The 26,347-nt window shown below is 39.5% G+C and overlaps 1 protein-coding gene across 1 annotated transcript in view; it reads left to right on the top strand.

Moving 5' to 3' along the window:
- The window catches only part of fgd6 (FYVE, RhoGEF and PH domain containing 6), a 92,325-nt gene that overhangs the window by 20,985 nt on the left and 44,993 nt on the right, over positions 1–26,347 (top strand). Inside the window, exons 3-8 of the mRNA XM_052034190.1 lie at positions 9,940–10,078; positions 21,373–21,437; positions 21,536–21,566; positions 23,572–23,723; positions 25,500–25,656; positions 25,853–25,940. Of these exons, the coding sequence (XP_051890150.1) occupies positions 9,940–10,078; positions 21,373–21,437; positions 21,536–21,566; positions 23,572–23,723; positions 25,500–25,656; positions 25,853–25,940 (632 nt within the window). The remainder of the gene's footprint in view (positions 1–9,939; positions 10,079–21,372; positions 21,438–21,535; positions 21,567–23,571; positions 23,724–25,499; positions 25,657–25,852; positions 25,941–26,347) is intronic.

Raw genomic sequence — 26,347 nt, 5'->3', positions numbered from 1 at the left:
ATTGTGAACACCTAATACAGCTAACCAAATGCAGGTTGAGTGATCACTTTGAGGAGCACCTACATTCAATTCCCAGGAGTAGTCCTGAGTTTTTTGTTGCCTGCTGCTGTAATTCTCTATCCCACTTTCGCTCATGCCTTTCTGTGGCCTCCTGCACCATCTGGGCACGTGGTAGACTTGCACACTCAATGCTGAATTTTCCAACATTAAGTAATTCTTAGGAATTCTCCATTTTGGGTCACTGTGGGTGATTAGTCATTGAGCATATAAAGTCATAGAGTTGTACGTTACTGAAACAGGCCCTTCAACCCACCACATCCATGCCGACCTTTTCGCCCATCTACACTGATCCCATTTGTCTGCATTAGGACCGTATCCTTCTATGTCTTGCCTATTTAAGTGTCTGTCTAAATGCCTCTTAACCACAATAATTGTATTTGATTCCACCACCTCTTGAAGTGCATTCCAGTAAAGCTGAATTTGATAGATAGTTGGACAATGAGGGAAATCAGAGATATAGGATATTTTCTTTCTTCAGTTGCGATGAACCAGTAACAAAGTGTGTAAATGTTGAGGGTCATGGATCCAGTGCTAATTAAGCAGACTGCTTTGGTGCAGATGATGTCAAGCTTCATGAGTGGTGTTGGAGTTGCACTCATCAGTAAATTAAGCTTATTCGTCAACCTATAGACCTATACCTTCCAGATGATGGAAGGCTTTGAGTGATCAGAAGATGTGTCATTCACAGCATAATACACAGTCTCCCATCTGCTCTTGTAGCCACAGTATTTATATGGCTGGTCTAACTGATGTTTTGTAGTTTTCTAAGAGAAGTTCAGTATGATTTATCAGCTTGAGGAGAGATTACCTTGCCCATGGTTGACCCATGCCATGAGGTTTCATCATGTCCAGAGACGATGAGAACTCCTGGAGCTATTCCCTTCTGAGAGTGCCACGCAGTTGGATTGAGATAGTGATTGTGAGAGAGTGGTTAGGGATTTTGGCTGAAAATTATGATTCTGTAAGTGTGACTCTCCATCGTCATATTTGATTAGTCTGTGGAATATCTGACTCCAAATGTTATGAGAAAGACATTATGGAGAGTCCAGTTGGTTTGCCATTTGTCAGCCCAAATGAAGGGTCTCAACCCAAACCACTCTCCATTTCCCTCTGCAGATACTGCCTGACCCACTGAGTTTTACAGCAGTTTGATATTTCCTCCACATTCCAGCATCTGCAGTCTTTTGTATTTTCATGTTGCCATTTGTCATGTCTGATTCTGTGGTCTGTGCCATGTGTTCAGTTGGGTTTTTTTTGTCATAGCAGTTTCAGACAACAGAGTGATTTGCTTAGCCATTTCAGAGGGAAGTTAAGGGTCAGCAATATTGATGCGGCTCTGGAGCAAGGCAGGGTACAGATTGCCGATTTCCTTCCCTGAATGACAATAGTGAAATTAAATTCTCCAACTGCCATGCTGGCATTTGAGTCGTTGGTCCAGGTCATAGTACCATTGCTACTATGCCATTGTACCTTTTGAAATGATGCAGGGAATATATGGAATGCATTATATGCCTTGGTCTACTTTGATACTAGCTAATATTTGTTTCAGAACTGTGATAAGGCAAAAGGCTTGCTTTATTCTGACTTTTTCTCTCAGTCACCTGACTCTATCTGGCTTACTGGTTCAGTGATGCCATAAAGCAATTTAATTGGTTTAATGAAGTTTTATGTTTTATTTGGAATTATAAATGGTACAGATTACCACTGGTAGGTCTGAAATAGTTGATCAGCCTTGTCTGATTTTGAAAAAAATCACTTACGTTTGTGAATCAGGGAATGCTTTTTGTCTCTTGACACTTTTTTTCCAGTTTACTTAGACTTCCTGCATCTGAAATCAACTATCTTGAAAATTGATATCAGAAAGAAAATCTGTGCATTTTGTGCAGTCACCCACTTTATGGCAAAATGTGTTGTTGAACTATACCCTCTTAAAGCATTTACATATATTTAAGATTCATTCTTTTGACCTGTCATAGAAAATCTGGAAAACACTAACTTAGATCCCAAATGCTGTGTGGTCACTGCGGTCTTGGTGCACAAATATGCTATGGCAATCGTGATCAAGCAATGGACTAACAAATAGCACTTTTCATTTTGGATACTTGGACGCCTTTACTATAAGTACTGCTTGGTTTATGAATGTCCTATTTCTGATTTTTTTTTTGCCATAATACCATGCACTCTACAGTATAGGCCCTTGATTTACGTAGTTTCTTTCACTATAACGTGAAGCTTGCCAATTACCACCCATAATTTACCTTTTATTTTCCCTGAAAATATTATCTCTTCTTTAAGATTCCAGTGCTCCACTTGTTATAGGGATTCATCCCTTTAAGATGACATCAAAATGCCCCAGCAGTTCAGAGAATTGCACCTCCTCTAAGAAATTGTCATATGCTTTAAGCTTTAATCTTAAACTGGTTGTAATTAATAGAAATGAAAAAGGTGTTTGGTGGACATCAGCCATTCACTAAATCTTGCAGCGTTGGTTGTCTGAACAATCCTTAAATAGGTGGACAAAATAAAATTTTCTGCCTGAAATGTTACCCCAGAATTGCATTATGTGTTCTGAAGGGAAGATAATGTTATAATGGGAAAAGAGTTAAATGTGTGATTTGAGGATCAGAATCACAAGCAGGTGCCTCTGAGTTTGTTGTTCATTCACAAAAAGGCAAGATCGTTATGGTAAGACTTGAAAGAACATGAGGCATGTCATGAATCTTCTGAAGGTGCTGAAATTTTCATACTAGCCATGGCTGGGTTGAACATTTCAAGAGACATTGAAACTTGCACAATGTTCATCTTGCATAGGGAAGCACGGATACGGTAGCAGCTGAAAATTTTCCAAAGGAGCCAAAACAAGTGTTCAAAGTGAAGGGTTCAGAGCTGCTTTGGAAGAGGATGCTCTTGCACATATTAATCTTGAGGGCTGAGAAAATTATTCCAGACCTCAAGCAGGCGAAAGAGCACCTTGCCCTTGGAGGCAATGCCAAGGGTGACTGTAAACTTAAACTTTTCTTTATCTACCACTTAGAGATCCTGGATTCTCTAAAGGTATATTTAAAGGCCAATCTTCCAGTGGTATTGTGATCTAACAAATAAAACTGAATGATACTCTTCCAAGATTATATCACTTTGTTTCTTTCACCATTCATCAGTGATATTGTTTGATGGATAATCTGGATAATAGAGCATAGCTGATCATTACCAATGCCCCAGGACGTCTGATTAACACTGAGGACATGACTAACAACACGAGTTTTGTCTTCTGAATTCACTTCCATGGACTCGAATGCTATCACTACATTCAAGGCTTACTACCTGCAGCATACACTGAGACTTGTCATTTTAGAATTGAAAAGCAATGCAAACCCACTATTCTGGAAAATTGGAAAGGTACAATATCAAGATAACCAAAGGTTATATCCATGCTTCTTGTTATGGTGTGTCAAGGAAGTTATGGCCAGCATGTGTGTGTGTGCATGATTCCCTTTGGTTCACAACCTGAAAAATCTACAAAAGGACATAGTCAAGTTGGCAAATGAGGTTGGTTTTTATGTTATGCAGAACAGTGACGCAGCTGTGGCAACCTGCGTTCAATCCTGACATCTGGTGACGTCTGTGTGGAGTTCACATGTTCTTCCTCTTACTGCATGAGATGCTCCAGTTTCTTCCCATATCCCAAAAACATGGGGATTGGTAGGTAATGGAGACTGTAAATTTCCCCTAGTATTTGAGTGAGTGGTAAAATCTGGGGGCAGTTGATGGGAATGTGGGGAGAATCAATTGAGTTAGGGTCGGTGCAAATCTGTGGGCTGAAAGGACTGTTTTGTACCTCTCTGTGGCTCTAAATAGACCAGGATGTTATGGAAGAGTTATTGAAAATTCATGGACTCTATTATAACTTGAAAATCAGAGGAATAAGAAGTCACAAACATAGCATCACCGCCAGCACCAAAACAGGCTTTCAGAGGGGTTCTTCCAAAATGAGAAAGCAGTAGCCATCTTCAAAGGTGGTACTAATATGGCTTGCAGCATTAGATGTGGTCACAAGATAGAAAGTTCCATCCTTTCCTAAAAGGAGCTTTATCAGATGAAAAAGTAGAGTGCTCTCTATATTTTCAGTTTCACCTTCTTTAAGCCCTGTTTATTGGCCACCCAGGAACAGTTGCACAAAGAACTCTTGCCATTGACTTTGAAAACTCCATTCAGCTCAAATATATCAGCACCACTATCATCTGAACTTCTGTAATCAATGCTGCATTTCACCTTCCCCTACTACCACCTCAACCTGCACAGGCTCCACTAACACTTGCATATAATAAAACTACTTGGAAGCAGGCATTGATGACTCGGATCCTTAACCCTACACTGCCACTCAGTAAGATCATGGCTAATCTGATTGCAACCTCAACCCTGTATTCCCATTTACCACAATAAACTTTCACCCCATTCCTTGTCAAGAATCTGACTCAAAAAAGATACTGTTTCCATCAGCATTTGAGAGTTCCAAAGGTTCATGACCCTCTGAAAGAAAAGAAAATCGCCTTATCTCTGTCTTAAATGAACAGGCCTTTATTTTGAGATGGTGATCCTTTAAAGGAAAACATCCTCTCCACATCCAACCTTTCAAGGCCTCTGGGAATCTTGCCTGATTCACATAGTAACTACCATGACAGGTACATTTTACATGGTTTTTGTTATCTTAATTTAAGATCTAATCTTGAACAAAGTAATATTTTCATAGGTATTTTGTATCAGTATTTTCAAATTTCTCAATTCTCTCTTAAAAAGTCATTCTGTGATTGTCTCAGTTGCTCTATATCGTATCCAAGTCTGTATGGAAATCTGTTTCATTATCTCCTTCATCCTGTAGGGAAATCCTGAGTCTGCCTTGTTAGAGAATCACCAACCAATCTGTATCTTGACAGAATTGTTTATAATTTTGAAAACTTCTTGGGTTCCCCTTATTCTAATTACAAATGGCTGATTTCTCAAACTTTCCTGAAGCCATATCTCTCGTTGCTTCTAATATTGAGATGAATTTACATGTACACTTTCCTTGACAGTAATTCTGCCTGTAAAAGCAAAAACTGCATACCATTTTGGATGTCTGAAATAAAAACAGGAAATGGAATATTAATTATTTTTCTCTCCATTGATGCTGCTCAATCTCATGAATATTTTCATCTACCCTATTCTTCCTCTAAACCTCATCTGTCTGGTTTTTAGTCCTCCATTTGCAGAACACTGCAACAGAGATGTCAATCTGCTTAACAGCCTCCTCCTTAATCGCCACATATACAATAACTTCTTACTGCCTCTCATCTGATTGATCCATTGGAATGACACCATCTTTCTCCATCAAATAAGGGAATGCTGATGAGATTAAATGCTTTGCAAATGGTTTGATCATCGAACACCAGATCTAATTGGATCTAGGTTGTATTATTCTTTGCTTAAACTGTACACCACTCTCAAATTATCTAGGGTAGCTAAAATGACTCCTGGCTTCCCTCTGCACTTAACTATCTCATTAAACCTATCTCTCCTGTCATCCTTATCTTCACCTCCATCAATGTGTGTGAATCTTTACTACATCAATAAAAGTGAGATTTTCTTTCTCACACTCAACCCCACCACCCCTACCAGTACCGATCCACATTTTTCATTTCCTAATTCCCCTTTGAGCATTTTATTTATTTTTCAGGATTTAGACGTCCCAAATTGCCCTGGCGAAGCTGGTGTTGGTGCACCACCTTGAATTATTGCAGACCTACTGAAGGTACTCCCACAGTGTTGTTGAATAAGATTTCAAGGTCTTAGACCCAGTGATGAAGGAGGAGTAGCAATATATTTCCAAATCAAGAAAATATACAATTTGGAGAGGAACCTGCAGGTTGTGGTGTTCCCACGTACCTGCTGCACTTGGCCTACTTGCTTGTAGAAGGCAAAGGTTTGGGAGTGACTATCAGAGTTGCCTGGGCAAGTAACTGCAGTGCATTTTATAGATGATAGACGCTGCTGGAAAGAATCAATGTTTAGGGTGATGGGGTGCCAGAAGGGCAGGTTGCATTGTCCAGGATGAAGTGGAGCTTCTTGAGAGTTGTTGGAATTGCACTTATCCAGCAAGTGTCAGTTCACCAGATCACACTCATGACTTGTACCTGAAAAGTGGGGAAGAGGCTTTGGGGCGTCAAGAGGTGTTTCACTCAAGATACCAGGCTCTGACCTGTTATTGTAACCATAGTGTCTATGTGACTGGTTAGTTGAATTTCTTATCAATGATGATCCCAGGATGCTAATGGTAAGCGCTAGACAGTGGTAATGCCATTGAATGTCAAAGGCAGTCGGTTAGACCTTGTCTTGTTAGAGATTGCCATTACCTGCACTTTAGTTGCATGATTGTTACTTGCCACATTGGCCAGAGCCTAAATGTTAGCCAGGTTTTACTGCATGCAGTCATCAACAGTTTCATTTGCTGAGGAGAACAGAATTGAACATCCCAACTTTTGACTTTATGGTGAAAGATAGGTCATTGATGAAGTAGTTAAAGATGGTTTGCCATGGAATGCTGCCCTGAAGGACTCATGCAGTGATATTCTGGAGCTGGGGTGATAGGCCTTCAACAGTGACAACCATCTATTTTGATCTATTCCATGAGACCATTCCCTTGCTGTGACCATTCTGGTGAACCTACACACTTTCCAAGGCTTTAATATTCTTCCTGTAAAAGCAAAAACTACAAAATGTAAAATACAAACATTAATTATTTATTAAGCATAAATTATTTTTCTCTCCACTTTGGTGCCTGACCTCCTGGGTATTTCTAACATTATATATCCTTCCTGTAAACCTCATTTTCCTAGCATTTATTCTTTCATTTGATAGGACACTCTTGCAGATGTCAATTGTTATCTTGATGCACTAATATGCTAATCAAGCTGTGGGAACCATATACAACATCAGCTGACGTTGGCTGATTTTGTAAATTGTTCCCGCATCTTGGGTACTTTCCCTCTTGTTTTTAAGGCCATTGTCATCAACATGTCATCAAAAAGGTCATCATATTTATGTTTGTGTAGATCAGCAAGAGTGAATTAATTCATTTCTGAAAGGTAGCTAGCACATATGCTGGGTGTGCACAGGGGTTCCACATCCAAAACTGAAAGTGCTCAAGATAAGCACTTCAAGTAGAAGCCTGTAGATCAAGTGCTGGTAAATGGGATTAGTATAGATACATACTTGATGGTCAGCATACACATGATAAACCAAGGGGCCTGTTTCTGTGCTGTGTGACTCTAAATTAACAACCAATTAATTTGTTTGTGTTATTAATTGAGTGAGAGTGATTGCCAGGGACATCAGCACAGCTTTTATCTTCCTGTTTGATTAGCATTGGAGGAGATGGAAATGGGCAGTTGGGACCTTAGTTTGGAATCTTGTTCCTTCAGTATGATATTGATTTCTGTGCCTTGGACTTGATCCTATAATGTCGCCAAGGACGATTGATGCATGAATGTATTTTTCTGGGAATTCCAGAAGTGATGGTGTGGATGTGGGAAGAGAAGTTGCCTTCAGTGATGCATTAGATCTACTTGGATAGCTAAAACTGCTATTTTTGCAGTTTCAAATAAAGGTCTAGATGCTTATTTGCATTAAAATCTGACAACACATTGTTCCAGCTGTGTTTGTTTTAAGAGTGAGCTCACAGGATCTCTTGAAACATTAAGTGGGGTGTAAATCTGATGCCAAGTTTCAGCTTTACAAAAAGTCTGAACTGGCATAACTGTTACACAATTACCAAATATTTATATATAGGCCTTCTCTTTCAGTGGGCTAATTAGAATAACAAAGAAACAGTTTGAGCACATCTTTTTAGTTTTATTCATTCTTGAACTGCTTTGCTCTGCAAGAGTAAGAGAGAGCCTCCAAATATCTATTTTCATGGTAGTTGAGCTAATGGTACACAAAGATTCCTAATTTAGTAAACTGCAGAGAACAGCCTGAGTGAATTTCCTGTTTATTGCTGGCTCTATAGCTGATGGAATAATATCTTTGATATTTGCAACTCAGGATGCAAAGACTAAACATAGGCTGGGCTATTTTTGCTTTCTGCAAAATTGAGTGATAAGTACTTTGTACACAAATTCTGGTTATAGTTTTTAATATGTGTGCACTTTTTACAGTATGATAAGATTAATTTTTTTATACATTACCTTCATTGAAGTTTGCTGTTCATTCTTCATGGCATATTTCAGCAGATGAAAGGGAAAGGCTGCTACTGATAGTTCCACAAATGACACTGGTATTGCTCAGTACCAATTCAAAGCTCTCAACTTTTTCTATTGCCAGTTGTAAAAGGCCTGTTTTTATGGCCATAGACAACTCATGACCATGAGACCATAAGACATAGGAGCAGAATTAGGTCATTTGGCACATCAAGTCTGCTCCACCGTTCGATCATGGCTGATTTATTTTGCCCTCTCTACGCCATTCTCCTGCCTTCTCCTTGTTACCTTTGACGCCCTTACTACTTATCAACCTCTGCTTTAAATATACCCAATGACTTGGTCTCCATAGCCGTTTGTGTAAATGAATTCCACAGATTCACCACCCTCTGGCTAAAGAAATTCCTCCTCATCTCTGTTCTAAAGGGACATCCTTCTATTCTGAGGCTGTGCCCTCTACTCCTAGACTGTCCCACTACTGGAAACATCCTCTCCACATCCACTCTATCCAGGCCTTTCAAAATTCAATACAAGGTGAAATATGTTGCAATTCATGAGATAACCAGGAGGATGTCCAATAAGTCGCTTAATAAGTCTTTCATTCTATTGATATTTCCACCAACCATGCTATGATGCGAATTATGATTTCTCCACTGGCAGGCATTTAGCAAGACCAGCTAGTGCAGGCTTTAATTTGTGTGTGTTTTCTTATGGGGGGGAAAAATAATAAAATAGTTAAATGGAAGGAAAACATTATTATGTCCTACTTTGTACAAAATCACAAGGGTCCAATGAAATACACTATAAATGGACTTACATGTGAATGTAAAGCGTTTCTGCATTTGTTGGTAAACTGGTTAGAAGGAATGTAACTATTGCAAAAGTTTTGCTCATGAAAGTATTAAATATACTCATGCAAAATGCACATCTGATTTGTGTAAGATATACTGTAGTAGTGTTGGCATGCATGCAATGTGGCTAGTAGGCATTTAGTTTGGACAGCACTCTTCTAGTAATAATCACCAGCCCACACACAGCCAGTTGGTTGTCAGTATGGTATTCTGTGCTTGGCACATGACTGACTATGGAAGTTGGTGTTCCACAAAAATTTTAGACAACTGTAAGCCATCATATCACTGCTATTATGAAGATGATACTCAATGAGAATTGATGTTTTAAACATGGAACTCTCAATTGGAAAAAAATAGGGCTGCTATAATGGGATTTTTTTTAAACCTCTGCTACTTGCATTTTTACACACACTTGACTGAAATGAACTTGGCCTATCACAACCCAATAGTTGGCGAGCAGATGTTCATGATGTAAATTTGTAATAAATTTCTAATGTTTGGACTTACGGTAGTCTAGTGTGAGAGGTTGAGAGTGAAAAGGGAATTACACAAATGCATGGGGTGGTCCTTTTTTTGTTAGTAGCAAAACAGAATAATTGTTACGCTGTATTTTTATGTAATTGTTATGCCAAATTCATCTGCGTGTGCTTAATGTTTCATTCCTAATGCTGATATTACTCTGGATGGGTTAGAAGTAATATCCTTTCCCCAGAAATGAAAACTTGAATATGAATAATTATATTTAGTTACAGATTAAATATTAAGACACTGCCTTGCTCTCATTAATTTATTTGTAGCCCAGTACAGGATCAGGACAACCTTTCATCAGAAATGGACATCAACTCAGAGGAGGAAGAAATTATATTTAGTTCCGATGAAGAAGATAACAGTTCAGATGCAAGCAAAGGAGAACTGGATCAGCAAGATGAAAAACAGGTAGCTTGTTGATTCTTTTACAAAAAGAGCATTTTTTAAAATTTAAGTATAGCAAATCTGCTGTTATGTTACTGAAGGTGAATTCGAGAAAATATAGTTTTATAGCATCAATGGCCTTTATTCAAAATAGCGGATATAATCAGGACCATTGATTTGTTGTGCTGCATGAAGTGAGTTCCAGACTAGTAAATGTTCTGTTAATTATGTGTTTAATCTTTATCTCTCAACAGTTTAAACCTGCAAGTTCAATTAGGGGAGATAATTAAGATAATAATTAGCTGGTTTAACTAGCAGAGTGGATAAAGGAGAGCCAATGTATTTGGATTTCCAAAAGGCATTTCTTAAAAGGTTGTCACACCACATAAGAGCTCAGTATTATGCATAATATATTCATTTGAACAGAAGACTGGTTAACAAAGAGTAGGGATAATTGAGTCATTCTCAATTGAGTGAGGTATGGTGCCTCAGGGATTGGTGTTAGAGAAGATTATGTAACTGTGACCATGTGATAATGGGTCAAATATGGTCTCTGTGTTCACCAACACCCAATCATCCTTGGCCTCCAGAACCTGGAGTTGGCAATGAATAGGAGTCAGCCAGCATACCTCTGAGGCCCCAGCCCTGAAAGCCCTGCCAGTTAGGACAGTGTGGGGCTTTAAGAGTTAAATAGCCCTTGATATTCAGAGATATTTAAAAACTTATCAAAATTGGTCAATATATTTTTAAATGTTTTAAATAAAAATATTCAAACGCATTAAATCAGTTAAAATGTTAAATTTAAGTGAAATAAGTAAAAATAAAAAAACAACTGAACATCATCTTCTTCCCGATCTCCAGACTGGAATACCCATCAAAATGAATGGGGATTCTAAACCTAGCCCAAAGCTGACTGGTGTAGGACCAGAGGAGGATTCACCAGCGTAAATTTGGACTTCACTGTTGCACCGTATATTTAGAGCAGCAATGGAGTAGAGTGACAGATGCAAGAGTATCTGTCATTCAGTTCATTCTGGACTTAATGGTGGGGCTTTGTAAGTTCCAGTCATATTTATCTGTGAATGGTTGAATGCCAATATAGAACCACCTGTAAGAGATGTAGTGCCATGCTTTGCCATCTGGTAATACCACAACTGTAATCATCACCAATTTCTAGGTCAGAGGACACTGCCAAGAAGGAGGATGGTCACAGTTCAGGCTCAAATAGCTCAGGTGTAAATTTGTAACTTGACCCAGCAGCAACTCAAATGTGATGAGGGGTACTTTAAATAAAGAAAGGACAGCTACATGGGACAACAAATGTAACAAGGTCTCGAAAGTAGGGTTCTCTTCCAGCCCAGGCAAAGATTGATGAACCACAAACTAGAACACCAATGCCTTATGCTATACGTTTGCTGAAGCCTAAAATTGCTTCTGGAATAGACAGGAAAAGAGAGAAGAAAAAGGAAACTTCCTACTAAACCACAGTGGCCAAAGAGATGTCACCGCTTAAAACAGATGATATGGTATCGATTCGACCACAAACCCAACAAGAAAGGTGGCATAAAGCTACTATCATCAGACAATTGTCACAAGTGGATTCTATGAAGTAAAGGATGAGGAAGCTATTGTCATTGGAAGACTGCAGGAGACTAGGTTCAGGAGACTAAATCCAATGACGAACTAAGAGAAGATGCACCATATCCCCTATTGCAGAACAAAAACAGTGCAGCTCAATCAAGCCATGAGCATGGTGAGCAACCAGGGGCTTTCAGATCTGTGACAACTGTTTACCAGTTGAAACTTTGTGTGAACTTTGTGCTTGTACCAGTTAGATTGGAAACTTGCACTGGATTTTTTTTTGCTGAAAGCACAACATTTTATGTTAAGTAGTTTAACTTGCATGGAAACCAAAGCATGTAAGTTTATTTTGGTTTATTGTAACATTAGGAGTGTGGCGTCTCCATTGTACTGTATGTTAAAATCAAAACTCTATGAAATATAAAAGGATGGATTTAAGAGATGTTGTACCATCTCATTACAGTAGAACAGCATAAGCATAAGGCATTAGAGGATGTTGCCAAAATGGAGAGTGACCTAGTTGCAGGCTTGTGAGTAGCTCTGAAGTCTCTTGATAGCATGACTTACCAAGGACTCACAGTTTGTGGCAAAGAGTGTTTTTGTTTAAGAAATAGCTATTGGGTATAGCATAGAGCAAAACTGCCAGCCAAAGCCTATTCGATTCATCAGATGTATTGTCATATTCAGGTTTGCCTCAATTTATCCCTCCCTTTGCATAAATGTGTGGTAAGGCTTGTGTGGGCTTACTTGGTATCTTCCAGTTCAGATGGAGACCATGATCTGATTTGCAAATGCACATAAAACTAGCAGGTTTGTGTCATCTTTCCTAACCATAGGAGCTTTAATTATTTATGGACATGCTTACTTGCCAATGTTACTGGTAGAGAATTTATTGGAAAAAGTTCTGAGAGAGGATTAAACCACACTTGGAAAGGTAATCAAATTCAGTCAGCATGGCTTTGTTAGGGGATGGTCTTCTGTGACCAATTTGATTGAATTTCTTTGAAGACATAACAAAATGCATTGAAGAAGACAGTGTGCTTGATGTAGTCTACACAGACTTCAGAAAAGCCTTTGACGAGGTCCCACATGGAAAACTGGCCCAAAAAGTTAGAGCCCACGGGATCTAAGACAAGTTGTAAAATTGGATCCACGGTTGGCTTGGTAATAGGAGGTAGGAGGTGATGCTGAATGGTTGTTTTTGTCATTTGGAAGCTTGTGCTGGGATCTTTACAGTTGTTATGTACATTAACAATATGAGTATTGAAGGTATGATTAGTAAATTCGCAGATGATATGAAACTTGGAGGATGTTGAGTGTGAGAATGATAGTCGTAGGTTACCTGATGATATCAATCTGTTGGTCAGATGGGCAGAGCAATGGCAGATGGAATTTAATCCGGATAAGTGTAAGGTGAAACAATTTTTGGGAGGATTAACAAGGATTAATAACATGCACACAATGAATGGTAGGGTCTAGGGAGAGTTGTACAGCGTGGAAACAGACCCTTCGGCCAAACTCATCCATGCCAACCAAGATGTCTATGGGAGCTAGTCCCATTTGCCTACGTTTGGCCCATATCCCTTTAAACCTTTTCTAGCCATGATCCAACCTTGATCTGCTGCAATTCGCCTACCACCAAACAGGTCTACGGCGGACATCATCTCCCTGGCCCCACACTCATCTCTGGAGCACCTGGACAGTAAAGACCCTAAGACATTAGACTATTGTTTATTGACTACAGCTCCGCCTTCAATACTATAATTCCAAGCAAACTCGTCTCCAAACTCTTAGACCTGGGACTCAACACCTCCCTTTGCAACTGGATCCTTGACTTCCTGACCAACAGACCACAATTAGTAAGAATAAGCAGCAACACCTCCACCACAATTACTCTCAACACTGTTGCCCCACAAGGCTGCGTCCTCAGCCCCCTATCTACTTCCTGGACACTCATGACTGTGTGGCCAGATTCTGCTCTAACTCTATCCACAAATTTGCAGATGCTACCACCCTCGTGGGCCGTATCTCAAATAACGATGAGTCGGAGTACAGGAAGGAGGTAGAGAGCTTAGTGACATGTTGTCATGACAACAATCTTTCCCTCAATGTCAGCAAAACAAAAGAGCTGGTAATTGACTTCAGGATGGGGTGTGGTGCATTTGCTCCTGTTTACATCAATGGTGCTGAGGTTGAGAGAGTTGAGAGCTTCAAGTTCCTAGGATTGAACATCACCAATAGCCTGTCCTGGTCCAACCACATAGATGCCACAGCCAGGAAAGCTCACCAGAGCTTCTACTTCCTCAGGAGGCTAAATAAATTTGACATGTCCCCTTTGACACTCACGAACTTTTATTGATGCACCATAGAAAGCATCCTATCCGGATGCATCACAGCCTGGTATGGCAACTGCTCTGCCTGTGACCACCAGAAACTGCAGAGTTATGGATACAGCTCAGCACATCACTGAAACCAGCCTCCCCTCCATAGACTCTGTCTACACTTCTCGCTACCTTGGTAAGCAGCCAACATAATCAAAGACCCCACCCACCCCAACATTGTCTCTCCCCCCACCCCCATCCAGGTAGAAGATACAAAAGCCTGAAAGCACATACCACCAGGCTCAAGGACAGTTTCTATCCCGCTGTTATAAGACTATTGAATTATCCCCTAGTACAATAAGATGGACTCTCAGCCTCTCACCTTGCACCTTTTTGTCTACCTGAACTACACTTTCTCTGTAACACTTTATTCTGCATTCTATTATTTTTTTTTAACCTTGTACTACCTCAGTGCACTGTTGTAATGAATTGATCTGTATAAACGGTATGCAAGACAAGCTTTTCATTGTACCTCAGTACATGTGACAATAATAAACCAATTTACCAATAACCTGGCCTCAACTTCATTTTCCTGCCAGTTCCTCGTAACCTCTAATTCTTCTATAGTCCACTAACGTACTTCTCAATGTACAGCCATGATCTGGTGAGGAACAGAAGAAGTTTGGAATACAAGTCTAAGGATCCCTGAAGGTTTCAGTACAGGTAGATAAGTTAGTGAAAAAGGCACGTGGGACACTTTCCTTCATTAGCCAGGGCATAGAATATAAGAGTAGGGAGGTTATGATACAACCTTAGAAAACATTGATTAGGACACATACTGTTCTGTGTACAGTTTTAGTTGCCTCACTTCAGGAAGGACCAAATCCATCATGGCTCTTGAGGTTCCCACTATCACAGAATATGATCTTCAGCCAATTTAGAACCATAGAACCATAGAACAATGCAGCACAATACAGGCCCTTCGGCCCACAATGTGGTGCCGACCTTTAAACCTCGCCTAAGACTATCTAACGCCTTCCACCCACATATCCCTCTATTTTAAATTCCTCCATATGCTTATCCAGTAATCTCTTGAATTTGACCAATGTACCTGCCTCCACCACCACCCCAGGCAGTGCATTCCACGCCCCAACCACTCTCTGGGCAAAAAAACCTTCCTCTGATATCTCCCTCGAACTTCCCACCCATTACTTTAAAGCCATGCCCTCTTGTATTGAGCATTGGTACCCTGGGAAAGACGCGCTGGCTGTCTACTCTATCTATTCCTCTTAATATTTTGTATACTTTTATCATGTCTCCTCTCATCCTCCTCCTCTTCAAAGAGTAAAGCCCTAGCTCCCTTAGTCTCTCCTCATAATGCATACTCTCTAAACCAGGCAGCATCCTGGTAAATCTCTGGGCAACACTTGAGAGAAGAATCACATTTTCACTGTCCACGACACATGCGATCCCCCGAGGAGCCCCATCGAGCATGGAACTCAACCAGGGTGCCCGCAGAGACCACGTGCTCCCTCTCCAAGGACACCTGTGCACGGACGTAAGCCCGGAAGACGGGCAGGCAGGCAGGCAGACTAGCTGGAACCCTCGGCCTCCAAGTGCTCCTTAAACGTTGTGACCGTTCCTGCCTCCACCACCTCCTCTGGCAGCTCATTCCAGACACTTTGGGTGAGAGATTTACCCCTCCAATCCCCTCTAAACCTTCTCCCTCTTACCTTAAACCTAAATCCTCTAGTTTTAGGCACCCCTACTATGGGAAACAAACACTGGCTATCTACCCTATCTATGCCTCTCAATTTTATAATTTGATTCACTCCATGGAATATCAGCTATGTACACGGTGTTCACCAAAAATCTGGGCCCTGGTATCACACCAGTTGTAGTGCTGCTTCAGTGCAATAGTGGCATTGGCAGCTGTCTGACAATGTGAAAATTTCCATAGCTATGTTCAGTCCACAAAGCACATGATGATGCAATCTGGCCCACCTGTCTATTTCTCAATCATTAACAAGATTTTGAACGGTTTGTCAGCGATGCCTTGAAATAACAGTCATCGATAACCTATTCATTGATACTTGGTTTGGATTCAGACTGGTCTACTTGGCTATGGACTTCATCACAACCTTTACTCAGATATGAGACAAAGAGCTGAATTCAAACGTAAGTGAAGAGTTGTTGCCCTTAACTTTAAGGCAGCATTTGATATCAAGGAGCCTTAGTAAAATTGAAGTCAATAGGAATCAGGGATGGGGTGTTGGTGGAAAACCCTTTCACTGGATAGAATTGTACCTTGAGCAAAGGGAGCTGGTTGTTGTGGTTGGGAACCAATCATTTCCACTGCAGGCCATTAGTACAGGGTTTCAAGTTAGGGTCCTGAATTTCAACATCTCCAGCTCTTTTGTCAATAAACATGTTTTCTTCTTAAGATCAGAGTAGGGATGTTCTCCAAATTATTATAAAGTGTTCTGTGCCTGCATATATCAAAACCTGGACAACTTTCAGGCATGAGCTAATAAATGACAAGTGACAGTTGCACCACTCAAATACCAGGCAGTGACCAGCTTCAACAAAAAAAAACACTATTCAGTGGTTTTGCCATCTTCAGATCCCATACCATCACTATCTCGAAGGTCATCATTGACCAGAAACACAACTGGACCAGCCACATATAAGAGAAGGTCAAAGAGTGGGTTTTGCTGCGATTTGCAAGTCATCTCCTGACCAGTACTGTGCCCATCCTCCTCCAATACTCCTGTCTTGAATGTGATGGTTCTTCACATGCATCTGCTGACCTTATCCTAGGATAGTAGAAATCATGGTGGAGAGGAGTTGTCAGAGAAAATTTAGCAAGTTGCTGGAGTACATCTTCAAAATGATACACAATGCAGCCAATAATGTTAGAATCTAAGAAATAGGAACAGGAGTTGGCGATACTCCAACATCGTCTGCAAGACAAATCAAGAATGGGATGCAATGCTGTCCATTTTCCTGGGTGAATATGACTCCATAATACTGAAGAAGTTCAGCACCATCCACAAAAGAGCAACCTGCTTGATTGCAACTACCTGAGACATTCAAAGCATATTGCTGGTCTATAGAAGAATTGAGGGTGATGGGGAACTGGGAAAGGCTAAGATCAGATCAGCCATGATCTTACTGAATGGGGCAGCAGGTTGGAGGGTCTGCATGGCCTACATCTGTTCCTACTCTTCCTATTGAAGCTGCATTGTTTATTGTCTTGATGCACCAAAGCAACTTCCTGATGCTTTGTTGATAACTTTTCCCAAATGTGATCTTTGCCACCCAGAAGAACTGTGTATGTGAGTGTGTAAACACCACCACCTCAAGTTCCTCTCCAGACTGCTTATCACCCTGACTTGAAAGTATATTGCTTTGCCATAAGGACTTAAGTGCTCCTAGCACTTATCACCTATTCAAGGGCAGTAAGAGAAGGCTATCAAATGATGGCCTTACTAGCAACATACAAGCAACATGTGTATGAATCCAAAAACTAATCCAGTTTCTTCTACCTTCTGAGGTCCCCTTTTTAGCTTCTTCCCTAATTCCTGAAACTCTGACTACAGTCTCTTAACTGATTTTCTTCCTATATCATACATAACTCTTTAAAGGCAATTATGTACAATGAACACTCGAGGTAATTCAGATTTTAATTACTTTTTGAACTTGGAACTTGGAACTTGGAACCTTTGCATAATTGCCAAGGTAATTAGGCAGAGAAACTTCTAGGACTGCCGTCTGTTAACGAACACACAGGATATCTGGGCATTCAGCTGCACCAAATTTATCTTGGAGGATTCTACCAAAGCTTCCATCTATTTGCAAGTTTGGGTATTATAGGCTGGAAAATAATACATTGAAATGCTTTGGCATTGAATTTTAATTTTTTTTAAACAGAAACTAGATAAAAGGAGTAAATACTGCAGGAAAGATTCCAACTGTCTGCTGCTTCCAGAATAAAATGGAGGCTAATGTCAAATGGAAAGAATTACAGGCACTCAGGATAGAATGAAACATGAATTTTATGCAAGGTTCAGGAAAGATAACTCTCAATACACCCACACGTCAACAAGACTCAGGCCACACCAATAGTTAAGAAAACAAAAGTAAAACTAGGAAATCTTTGCCACATATTTAGGGAATTCATTGAGAAGAGACGGTTTAATTATTTTCTAGTCGTACTATGATGGTCAGAAACATGGTTTTTGTGTAAGGCAGGTTGTGTAACAATGTGCAATAGAAACTTAAGAAAATAAATATTGCCAGGAGAAAGTAATGTAGTTGATATAATTTGACAATAGCACTTAATAAGGTATCTCAAAAGATTGTTTTTTATTATGTAGTGAATTTGTTGAAGATCAAGGTAGCAACTAACCTCCAATTTATTTGCAAAGCAGTCCACAGCAAAATGCAGAAGCATAACCAGAACTATGAAGTGCACGTTGAAAATGTTGCAAGTGTCAAGTTGCATGTGAATTTGTCATGGTCATGCTCATTCAATTGATAATTTTCAAAACCGTAAGAAGTAGGATCAAGAATGGCCCGACTAGTGTTTTCTTACCTAACTTCTACTTCATCACACTCTTCCTGTTACCCTGAATTACAACAGTGTCTTTTGATCTGTGCCATGAATCTACTCGGTTAAGCATGCACTGTCTTCTAAGGGAGGGAATAATAAAGATATGCAACCCTTTGATGAAGTAATGGTCAATTCTGAGACCACAGCCCCCACCTCCCAGTTCTAAATTCCCTAGCCAAAGTTGGCTCCATAACAACTGGATGGAGTACAAAAATAAAGAATGCTTTGTACAGCTGTGTAGAATATTGGTGATATCACAACAGAAAAACTGTGCAGTTTTTTTCCTGATATAAGGAAAGAGACAGTTCAGAGAGGGTTCACTTAGTTGATTAGTAGGATGAAGGGGTTAACGTATGAAGAAGAGTCAAGCAGGGTGGCACAGCAGTTAATGCTGCTCCAGCAACCTGGTTTTGACCCTGACCTTTTGTGCTGTCTGTGAAGTTTCCATTTTTTCTCTGTGACTGGTTGGGTTTTGCCCGGGTGCTCTGGTTTCCTCCCACATCTCAAGGATGTACTGGTTGGCAAGTGAATTACCCCTCATGTAGGAGAATAGCAGGAAAATTGTATGGAGTTGACAGGCATTTGAGAGAGAATAAGTTATGTGGCAGTAAGTGAAGGAATGGAATGGATGGGAGTGTTCTGTGAGCCAGCATTGACTTGATGGCCCAAATGACTCCTTCTACGTCATAAATCAAAATATGAAATAAGCAGTATTCATGGGAGTTTAGAGAATGAGAGGTGATCTCCTTGAAACGTGATATTCTGACGAGGCTTGACAGGGTAGATATGGAAAGCATATTTCCTCTCATCAGGAATCTAGGTCAGAAGACGTAGTGTCAGGATAAGGGGTAGCCCATTAAACAGAAATGAAGAGGAATTGCTTCCATAGAATCCTCTATCCTAGAGAACTATGATGATTGAGTCACTAAGTATATTCAAGGCTGAGAAAGACTGATTTTTAAACTAGGAAATAAGGATTGTATAAACAAGTGAGGAAGGTTTAGTTGAGGCAAAGGTTTAATTGAATGATAGAGCAGGCTTGTGGGGCTGTATGACCTACTGCTATTTTATATTATTTGTTTCAATTATTTAACATTTCACAAAATTATTCAGTGAAAAGCAGGTAGTCTCCTTCATCTCTCCTCCGATCCTTGGTATTGGTCTAGTAAGAGGCTGGTGCATAAATTAAGAGCCCAAGGCACTGGGTAAGTGTGTTAGCATGGATTGAAAACTGGCTGTCACATAGAAAACAGAGAATTGGAATAAGTGGATCCTTTTCAGGGAAAGTATGTAACCAGTGGAGTACCCCAGGGATCAGTTCTAAGCCCTCAGTTGTTTACTATATACATTAATGATCTGGAGATTGCAATGCAGTGCAAGGTTTCCAAGTGTGCCAGTGATAGGAAAACAGATGGAGATGCCTGTTGTGATAAGGACCTTGTGATTCTGCAACAGGATGTAGATAGTTTGAGTGAGTGAAAACTGATAAATGGAGTTTAATGTGGAGAAGCATGGAGTCATGCACTTCGGTAAGAGGAATTAAAATGCGGATTAATGTTAAAATGGAGAGAGACTGCATGTGATTGAAATTCAGAAGGATCTAGGTATTCTAGTACATTAGTCACATAAAGTTAGCAGGCTGGTTCAACAAGAAGGTAAATGGTATTTTGGTCTCTATTGCAAAGGGGTTGGAGTTTAAGAATAGGGAGGTTTTGAGCAAGAGCATTTAAAATTGAGTATGTTTATCGTCTTTGCTTGTAGCATAGCTCTTTGTATAGTCTTCTATTTAAAATATATGGCCAAAATGTAGTTATCTCAGTATAATCATTGGTCAGAGATTGGTCCAGCAGATTGCAATCATGAAGATTACTGACCCTGTATAAAGATGTGCTTTAGAAGGGAAGAGTGAATCAGAAGTGAGTGAAAGACCCAGTGGATTAGGGTATATGGAAAGAAAGAGTAAAGAGATAAGGAGAAAAACTGAACCAATGATCCCAGGCTTCAGGTTAGTGCGAGAGAATAGGGGGCTGGGAAAATAAGTGGATTAATGAGAGTTCACTGAGCTGGCTAAACTCAATTGACCAAATGGTTTCCTTCTGTGTCATAAGAAAATATGGAATATGTCAACACAACATTGTGGGCCGAAGGGCCTGTTCTGTGCTGTACTGTTCTATGTTCTACGAATCAGATGTATTCTCATTGAAACTTAGAAAATTCCTACTGGCCTCAGGAGGGTGGATGCAGAGAAGTCCTTCCCCTGGCTGAGGAGTCTAGAATCAGGGATTCCAGTATCAGAATAAGGCGTAGACCATTCAGTACTGAAATAAGGAGAAATATCTTCAGTGTGGTGAACCTATAGGGAAAGCCACCCTGATGGCTGTGGAGGCTCCGTCACTGAGTTTATTCAAAATGAAGATCAATAGATTTCTGGATGTTAAGGAAATTGAGGGATTGGGGATCATGCAGGAAAATGGTGCTGAGATAGAAGGTCATCCATGATCTCAATGAATGGTGGGCAAACTCAAAGGGCTAAATGACACAGTCATGCTTTTAACCTTTATATTCTGATGATGCAAATAGCCAACAGTTCAATATCACTCCAAAGTGTTTAAACAGGTGGATTTCTCAAATGTTTAAGCAGCTGGGTGATTGGGAGATTTCTTGAATGTATTGAACAGCTATAGTGTTAAGTGAATAATCCATTGTTTTACAGTTTATTTTGGTGTACACCTGTCATATTTTATGTTTTGCTATAAACCGTAGTGTTCCTTTCTTAAGCTTGCTATGTATTTGCTTTGCAGAATGACAAAGGGAAGAAAACCAAGGTCTATCACATTGCCAGGGAAATCATGAGCTCAGAAAAAGTGTATGTACAGTGTTGTGATTTTGATATGAGAGTTTACAGCCGACTTTGAGTTACCACAAATCATATAAAAAGATAATACTTTGGATTTATTTCAACAGGTTTGTGGATGTTTTGAAGCTTTTGCATATTGTAAGTAATCCAATTTCTGTTTTTAATGTTGTAGTAAAATATTTTGTTAAAATGAGGGCCATCTAGAGTATGTTGTACAACATCGTCACTGCATGAGATCCCTTTCCGAAAAACAGTGCTTTTGTATGGATATGAGATGGATAAATGGATTTCAGCTAATTTTCTTCCTCTTTGAAACACATTTAGAAGTTTGTGCTGGACAGCTGTCACAAAATGTGATTGCCCATGACCAACAGTGAAAAGATCTTAATACCCATTTCAGACATGTGTGAGGGTATTAGCTGGCCACCTGTCAATGTCTTCCATTTCTATGATACTATGTCATTTAGTAGTCTCAAACCCTTTGGTATGCCCAATTACTAGTCATGTAAACATTAATCATTTTAGCATGTGGAAACCAGTGTTATACTGTGCAAAACTATTGGATCAAAATTAACTTTGCCTTTTATTATGGTATGTTGTATCCTACTTGAGTCAGCAGTTTGGAGTTGTTTGGGTGCTCTCTTTGGTCAAAATATTTTGAATAGTTAGTCATTCTGGCAGTGTTTTCTCTTAAAAAAAAAATCTGGTTATAATTGTGGAAGAATGATAGTGTGTGTGATGCAGTGTCAGCCAGTGCAAAACAATTTAAAATCCTGTACTTTGGTTGCAGGAAGCATTTCAGTTGTTTTGGAGCTATGCTTAGCATATATCTGTTAGTTTTAAATTTGTTGTAATAGTTATTTAAAACATGGAAACAAGTTTTGTAAACAGCTCAACGTATTGAAAAGTTGATACGACTTGAGATTTGAAAGTTTAATTTACAGCTAAAATTAGCAGTGCCCCACGAATAGCCACAGAAAAGGACATCTATTTTCTATGAATGGTTGAGTATAAGAAAAATTAAGACTTGCAAGCATTTGTTTCTCTGGAACTTGCTAAAATTCCAAACTTAATGATGCAAATGTCCACTCATATTTCACCCAGTGCTGGAGGGTAGCATGGTGATGCAGCTAGAAGTTCAATCTGACCTCGGGTGCTGTCTGCATGGAGTTTGCACTTTATCCCTGCGATCTCACGGGCTTCTTCTGGGTATTTCGGTTTCCTCCTACATCCCAAAGGGTTGGTGGGTTAATTGGCCACAGTAAATTACCCCTAGACTGTAAATGACCAGTAGAATCTGGGGTTAGTTGATGAGAATGTGGAGAGGATATAGTGGAGGCAGGTACTTTAACAACATTTAAGAAGCATCTAGACAAGCATGTAACTGACCAGGGCATAGTATACTACAGTCTATAAGCAGTATATTGCTGGTTAATAGGATTAGTACAATTAGTTACATGGTGGGTGGCATGGACGTGGTTGGCCGAAGGGTCTTTTTCTGTGTATGACTCTATTACTGGTTGGACAATAATAACAAGGAGCTAATCAACAGCAAGCAAACTGTTCTAATCATAGTTACTAACTATAATCTCATATCTCTTTCATCCACCTATCAAATCTTTTGTGATTCAGCTGCAAGGAGTGAATTCCAGAAGTCCAAAATTCTCTATCCTAATAATGTTTTTATGAAATCATTATCTCCTGTATCCTTGGCAAATTGTTCTTGATTCGTCATAATAATGGAAATAGTCTCCATAGCAACATACCCAATGCCATTCTTTCATAATTTTATACCAGGTTTATCACATTGCTCTAAAATCTGTATAGTTCTAATGAATAGAAGGTGGAAATGAATAAAAACTGAAATGCTGGAACTACTCAACAAATCAGGCGGCATCTGTGGAGGAAGATCCAGAGTTAATATTTCAAGTCAATATCCTTTCATCAGTCCTAATTCTGTGTCTTTCTTCAAACTCTTATTTCCTCATGCTAATCAGGTTAAGATTAAAAAACTAACAATTAAATGTTAAAATTTACAATTTGCTTCAGTTGGATTACTTATTTATCATTAAATAGATTAATAAATCAAGAGATTTAAATGTTGTAAACTTGCATATAATTCTATCCATTTGAAATCTGATAGGATTTCCGGGATTCAGTGATCCAAGCTTCACGACAGTATGGAAAACAAGTGATTGATGACAAGACCCTGAACCAGATCCTGTACTACCTGCCACAGCTGTATGAGCTGAACCGGGGCCTGCTGCGAGAACTAGAAGAGAGAATGGCTCACTGGTATTGAATTATTCAGTATTGCATTTGTGCTAATAAAATCTACTCCTTGAGCTGTATAGGTTTTTGAATCTGATCTGTACTATGATGGGAACGAATTATGAGGTGAGTTGGAGTGGCTTGGGCTTTTCAACCTTGGAGGGAGATCACTGAGAGGTGATAGTTACTAAGATTGAAAAAATACATGGAAAAGCAAAATCTAGAACATTTCATGTTAACCAGTGCTGGATGTTAACGGTGTACAAATTGAACTGACAAGATGGCACTGTGCTTGCCCAAGGTTCAGAGCTCGCTACAGTCCAAAGTAACGGTCACAATTCACAAGTTTGGTTTAGAGAGAAAAATGTATTTATTAATAATGAATGGGAAAGCCTGCACTGGGTCATTCTAGGCAATATCTTCATTTGAACTTGTTCACAGACTTTAGAAACTTCACCAACTGTCTGGCTAGATATAACACTCCAAGTATTTTACCTCCAGTAAGCCAAAACTGGTGTATCCACATGTATTAACACAGAATAATCATTAGAAGGTAAGATAATTTCGTGGAAAACTCCAGAATGATTCGTGCATACTCTGATCTCTGGGCAACATCCAGCACTTTAAAGACTTTCAGCCTTTGTTGCTGTGGCAGCTCTTCTGTAATTCTTATTTGCTAGTGTGTATTATTTGATTTTGTTGACAAGGAGAACCTTTTTTTTTAAACACAGTGTTCTGTTGGATCAATGCAAACATTTGAAATATACTGGGGAATTGTGCAGATATTTTTGGTTATTCATTCTTGTTCTGTGGTTGAATATTATTGATTTTCAAATACAAGAACCCAGCACAACTACATTTTTCCCTCTTTAAAAACACCGCACCTTTAGTTTTGAGGAAGGCGCCAAATCAGTGGAGAGCTCCACATTGATTTACAGGAGGCAAGATGTTTGACTGCTAGTCACTCAGCTGAAAACAAGTGAAACTTTTCTGAGGAAAAAATGAGGTCAAATGACGATGAAGCCTGGGACTTGCATGCAATTTCAAAAATAGATTCTCACAATTCTAAAAATAAGCATAGAGTTGTACAGCACGGAAATGGGCCCTTCCGCCCACCTTGTGTGTGCCAGCCGTCAAACACCTATTAACATTAATCCAGTTTGCTCTCCCACATTCACATCAATTCATCTACACTCTAGGGAAAATTTTACAGTGGCCAGTTAACCTACCAACCCACACATCTTTGGGATGTGGGAGAAAACCCACACAGTCTGGAAGAAAGTACAAACTCCACGCAGGCAGTACTGGATGTTAGGACTGAATAGATCACTGGAACTGTGCGGCAGCAGCTCTATTAACTGCGCCTCTGTTAATGTTACCTCCCTTTTTCACCCAGATTTTACTTTGTACAGTGGTGACATCAAAACCATGGGCCAAGTAGATTGTGGAATCCAAGTAGAAGGCCAAGCTTTACTACTCTGGAGTGTTTAATATGAGTCCAATCTAATTATCAGGTCTCTATGACAAACAGCAGTTGTGGAACATCAAGATTAGATTTCTTTTCCAATTTTAAGCAATGTTGAGTGTCTCCATTGCCATGACAGTTGAGATTGGCTGGCTCGGTGTATAATAAGAGGTTGCAATTGTCACCTTGTTTAGATTGTATCATATAAGCTGCAGCTTCACTTTATATATTCCACATGCAAGTCATTCTCGCTATATTACTAATTCTGGCTTACTTTTATAAGTAAATGAGTTTTGTTGTTTCCACTTAAACAAACTAATTCTTTGTGTCTATAGGGATAAGTATCAGAGGATAGCTGATATCTTCATGGAGAAAGGACCGTATCTAAAAATGTATTCAACTTATATCAAGGAGTTTGACAAGAACATCTGTTTGTTGGATGAACAGTGCAAGAAGAACCCCACCTTTGCTGCTGTAGTCAGAGAATTTGAGGTAATAAATATTCTCTAAACCATGTCAACTTTAACAAATTTGCTGCCATGTGTCTATGTGGGGTAGACGCATTGCATGTGAAGACTTGATATTTCTCCAAAGTGCATAATTCAAGATACTCTGATGGCTTCACAGCTATCATTAACTGGCTTATGAATCTCCTCGTCTATAAAATTTCATCTTTGTTTTCTTTCAGATGAGCTCTCGCTGTGCAAACCTGGCTCTCAAACACTACCTGTTAAAACCTGTCCAAAGAATTCCACAGTATAAGCTGCTTCTGACAGGTAGTTTTAACTCATTATTCATGAAATATCTGCATTAGTGACTAGACATTTGATTTGCTTTTTGACAGAAGACTACTTTGTAAAAGCACACATTAGGCATTAGTATTTCATTAATATGCAGCATGAAATCATTTGATGACAGTTACTGCTTTTTGTGCTATTATTTTAACACAGTTTCCTGGATGTAATGTAATTTGATCTTGGCATGAGACTGCACGGAACATTTCTTGTGTATTTTGCTAATCCATAGTAATTTTGTGCACCAAGATAGACTGGAGTATATATTCAGCTGTTTTATTTGTTACATATGAAAGTGAGCAAATTTATTGTTTATTGTGCAGACTTGGTGATTATTGGAAATTAATTTCTAAAGTCAGAGCTTTCCATATTGCAACGTATAGAAAGAA

The sequence above is a fragment of the Pristis pectinata genome, chromosome 19 (assembly GCF_009764475.1).
Source record: "Pristis pectinata isolate sPriPec2 chromosome 19, sPriPec2.1.pri, whole genome shotgun sequence".
Taxonomy (NCBI): Eukaryota; Metazoa; Chordata; class Chondrichthyes; order Rhinopristiformes; family Pristidae; genus Pristis; species Pristis pectinata.
Note: the sequence above shows the minus strand (reverse complement) of the source record. Positions and strands in the feature narration are given on the sequence as shown.